The sequence below is a fragment of the Trachymyrmex cornetzi genome, unplaced genomic scaffold, assembly GCF_001594075.2.
Source record: "Trachymyrmex cornetzi isolate Tcor2-1 unplaced genomic scaffold, Tcor1.1 scaffold441, whole genome shotgun sequence".
NCBI lineage: Eukaryota > Metazoa > Arthropoda > Insecta > Hymenoptera > Formicidae > Trachymyrmex > Trachymyrmex cornetzi.
This window is the reverse complement of record NW_017299190.1, coordinates 164,315-168,754: the sequence shown is the minus strand read 5'-3', so window position 1 is coordinate 168,754 and position 4,440 is coordinate 164,315. Positions and strand designations below refer to the sequence as shown.

Genomic DNA, 4,440 nt, shown 5'->3' with positions numbered 1-4,440 from the left:
ACACACACACACACACACACACACACACACACACACACACACACACACACACACAAAACTATTCTCTACAAAGTGATTTCCTTCTACATTCATACAATTTCACCGTCTCCGCAAAAATGATCAAAAAGCAATGTTTTGATATTGTTAAAAACATTCAAATTGAATTGCAAAAGGTGCTTAACAAGATTCAAAACAAAGATTTCCAAAGATCGTTTCACGCAAAAGCAGCAGAATCGCTGTAAATATAGAAGGAAACTATTTGGAAGGAGAGAGAAATAAGGGCCAGACTTAAATTAGATAAATATTCAAGTTTTTGTATATTTAGTGCGGTTTTTTATTGATCTATGTACATTAACTACTAAAATGTACAATTAATGATAAAATGACAACATAATGAAATCAATATACAATTATTAAAATGCACAAATATATAATACAGGTACACACGAGATAATTAATTGGTACGGTCAATGTAATCTGATCTCATTGTACATTTTAGTATGAATTAAAACTTCTTTAAATACTAAATAATAGTTTGTAATATTCACAACAAAAATAAAAAATACAATATAAAAAAATTTTAGGTAAAATACGTATATTATAAAATATATGTATAATAGATTTCAATATTAATTTTATTTCTAATATTGCGCAATATTTAATAGAGGCCGTTTTTAAGTATTAATTTATTGCTAATTTATTAACTTTTATTATGGCTTTTATTTATAAAAAAAATTTTACTCTTAATCAATTTACTTATTATTAATTGCAGTTTATATTTAATTTTATTAGTTACATTAATAATAAATATAATAATAAAATAATGCTGCTAATAAAAATTATTTTCTTATTAAGATAATACATTATTAATGCAATACTTATATATGTATGTACACACGCACACGCACATTATTATATATATATAATAAATCTTTATTTCTGTTAAAATATTTCATTATCTTACCTGAAAGTTTCTAATACTGCGTATCATATTAATAGTATACTGTACTAAAGGAGATACTTCAGTATAAAAGGCAGCCGGAGCAAGGCAGACTGCTAACTTTATCTTTGCATTGTATTCGGGTTTCATAGACAAAAGAACGAATAATACAGTATTTCCCATCGAAATACCGACGAAATGCAGACTTTTTTGTTTTGTATAATCAAGTACGTAATCGATCATAGCCGGTAGGTCTCTTGTTCCCATCTCGTGAAAGCTAGACAATAAAAAGAAATTCTATTTTCTCTTTTATTACTTTTGTTATGCTGCAAAACTCTATCGAATATTTGTTACAAATTTTTTAACTCAATTATGATCAATTTTTTGAAATAAAAATATCGAAACGCACGCATAATGCACCTATGCACAGTATTCCAAGTTTTCATATTTTTTATTAAGAAAAAAATCGATTTTTTAACTAGAAATCGTAGAAGCCAAACAGGATAACTCCGGTATATACGCAACTACTCTGTTACATGCCTTTATGTTGTTTAATGTTAGAGAATTTTAGTTTTTTTACTGTTAATATTAATGAAATTATTGTGAATTGAATTGATTTGTCACTAAGAGGTAGCGTCATCATAAATTATAATCTACACAAAATGGTCTATAGAGCGCGTAAAAGAGTGGTTATTTTACGATACGTAAGCGTAAAAGAATAGTAGGGGAAGTGGGGGAATTGTGCGCATCCTGGTTAGGTACTTTTATAGGTACTTTTCCAATAAATGAAGACATCACCGTGATGAAATTTTTGCGCAGGAAGTCCTCTTCCTCTTAAGATATAACTACAAAAGATACGACGTAAATACATTGTTAGCCAGAGAAATACAAAAAAGTGAAATCATATATTGTTATTTTAGCTTTCAAAGAATAAGGTAGTAAGTCTGTATTTTTAATTTGTTTGTTTAAAGTTGCATACGTTATTAAAGTACGTTATTATGTGCATCTTTTGAGCTATTATTTATTAAATTTGGTTAGGAATTGTTGAAGTAATCGTATTTCGAACGTAGGAGGGGTTATGACGCCCTATTAACGCTTTGTATAACGCATGCTTGTTAATTTTTCAGTTAACGTGTACGGAATATTTAACGATTGAGAGAACATATTTATCAGTTTGTTACAAATTTTGCATACTTTATTGCTATATTGTTCTGCTCGTTCTTCAAAATATCCTCCATTTCCGGTCACGAACCGCCCCCTCTTCTACCATTACCGTGGCTGAACAATCGGTTATCAGCGCCGTCAGTGTTCGCGATTCTATAGAGATCTTTATATTTTGAGTAAAAATTTTGTAAATTTCGTAAAAGTGGCACGCTCTCTCGCGCCCAATTATCGGCGTTGAGATTGAGAGCATTTTAAATTGGTGAGATCAGTTGATGCATTGTCTACTTTGAGTATCAAATTGTTATTATTTGCGAAAACTGTAGAATATTAATCGCGAACGCACGACGAAGTTGTGCCACACTCGTGAGTATGAGTACTCGCGATCGCAGTATCATAATATAATTAAAATAACGAAAAGTCGAAATTAATAAAAAAAAATTCTTTATAACGATAAGTATAGTACTTATAAAAATAATTTTACCTAAATTGCCAAAACTCTTTATTTCGTGGAGATAATTTTACATGTGATCTGCAATAAGAACTTCCTCTGGCATTTCCAAGCCATACATCATATCCTTTATCAGCTAATAAAAATGCTGTAACATAAGATAGTTAATGATATATAATTAATTCCCTCTTATATTATTGAATTAATTATTTATAGTTATATAGAATTAATAATTTCTGATAAAGATGTTTTCCTTTTTATCAGTATATTTATCCTGATAATGTTCTATTAAATATTTTTTATTTATTATAATGAGTATATTATTTGTTTTCTTGTAGACATTTTGTTAACGTTTTTTTAATTAAAGCTTCTTTAACACATTTCAAATACGATCATATATGATCGTGTATGACTATTCTTTCCCAAACTTAAAACTCAAAAAGTATTTAATAAAAAAAAATATTTTATTAGTGCTTTGAAAAAAAGTAAAAGGTCTCGAGATAAGTTACGAGAATATATTATGAAAAATAAATTTTGTTTAAAAAATTCAATGTGACTGCTCGGACCTTGATAATGCCACTCAAGGTCAAATCAATGAAACTATATTCTCTTCGAAGTAGTAAAACTTTTGTCTGAAATATTTTTCCGTATCTTTTATATTTTTCGAGAGGTTTAAATGCATAAGTTAAAATGGTACACCTATATATATATATATATCGTACAGTGCTGTAAAAAAAAACGTGCTCTTAGATTGGAATTACGATTTTACTTTAACCTTGATAGCAATGATGAAGTCAAGGTTAAAGTAAAATCGTAATTCCAATCTAAGAGCACGTTTTTTTTTACAGCACTATACGATATCAAAAAACTGATATCACACATAACGAGTGCTTAAATATCAATGGTGACTACGTTGAGAAATAACTTAAGGTTTAAATTAATAAAAGTTTAATGATTGTGTCTATCATTTATTTTATTTTTCTATGGTACAGAAATTTATTTTTGAGATGCCTCGTAATAATCAACACACCATGTATTGACAATCACTTACCAAGATCTTTGCCAGCACCTATCAACACCCAACAATCCGATGTGCCAAAGAGACCAGTTTGAAGAAACACAACTTTTCCTGTCTGTTGACCTTTAAATAGAGGACTTCCTGTTATTCTATGTATCACCAAATGATAACCATCTTCCGTTGTAACGTAATGTTCCTCAGCGGTGTAACCATATTTCTCTACCAAACCGAACTGCGTAGACATATAGAATGTTAAAGAATGGTTCAAAATTTTTTAATAATCTGATTCAATATTTTACACGTAACACATTTTTTATTACATAAATTAACAAAAAGACGTTTCTTATGCAAAAGAGGCAACATTTTAAATTGTACACAATTAATTTGCATTTCCAAAACCAAAATTTTTATGTTATAAAATTAACTTCGTATAAAAGTTAACTAATTAATTTTTTATCTACATTAGTTGAACTTTTCAAATTTAGTTTTATGAGTATTATTAATCTCAAAATCTTTTTTGAAATATTCTGTAATACGGAATAGAAGTATAATCATCAGAGATGGGTAGTGCTAAGTTAAAAAGATAAAAGTCAAGTTAAAATGTTAAAAAGCTAATTAATTTTAACTTAACTTAGTTTTAGACTCTTAACTTTTTAATTTAATTTAGTTACATTTTATTTATAACTATTAATTTTTTATTTAATTCTTTGAAGTTAAGTGTGAGACATAATATGCGACAGTAGCGATAATTTAAAATGAGGTAAAAATTGCAAGTGAGCAAATTTACTAGGTGTTGACCAATGAAATTATAAATATTCTAGTGAATTTGCTCACTTTTGTAATTTTCACCTCATTTCAAATTACACAATC

The 4,440-nt window shown here is 28.0% G+C and overlaps 1 protein-coding gene across 3 annotated transcripts in view; it reads right to left on the bottom strand.

Moving 5' to 3' along the window:
• Positions 1-4,440, bottom strand: part of LOC108764637 (gastric triacylglycerol lipase) — a 20,858-nt gene that overhangs the window by 1,843 nt on the left and 14,575 nt on the right. For all 3 annotated transcript variants that reach the window (XM_018512964.1, XM_018512966.1, XM_018512965.1), the window contains 3 exons: positions 3,604-3,802; positions 2,586-2,700; positions 965-1,217 (listed from right to left, as the gene is read on the bottom strand). In XM_018512964.1, coding sequence (XP_018368466.1) covers positions 965-1,217; positions 2,586-2,700; positions 3,604-3,802 — 567 coding nt within the window. The remainder of the gene's footprint in view (positions 1-964; positions 1,218-2,585; positions 2,701-3,603; positions 3,803-4,440) is intronic.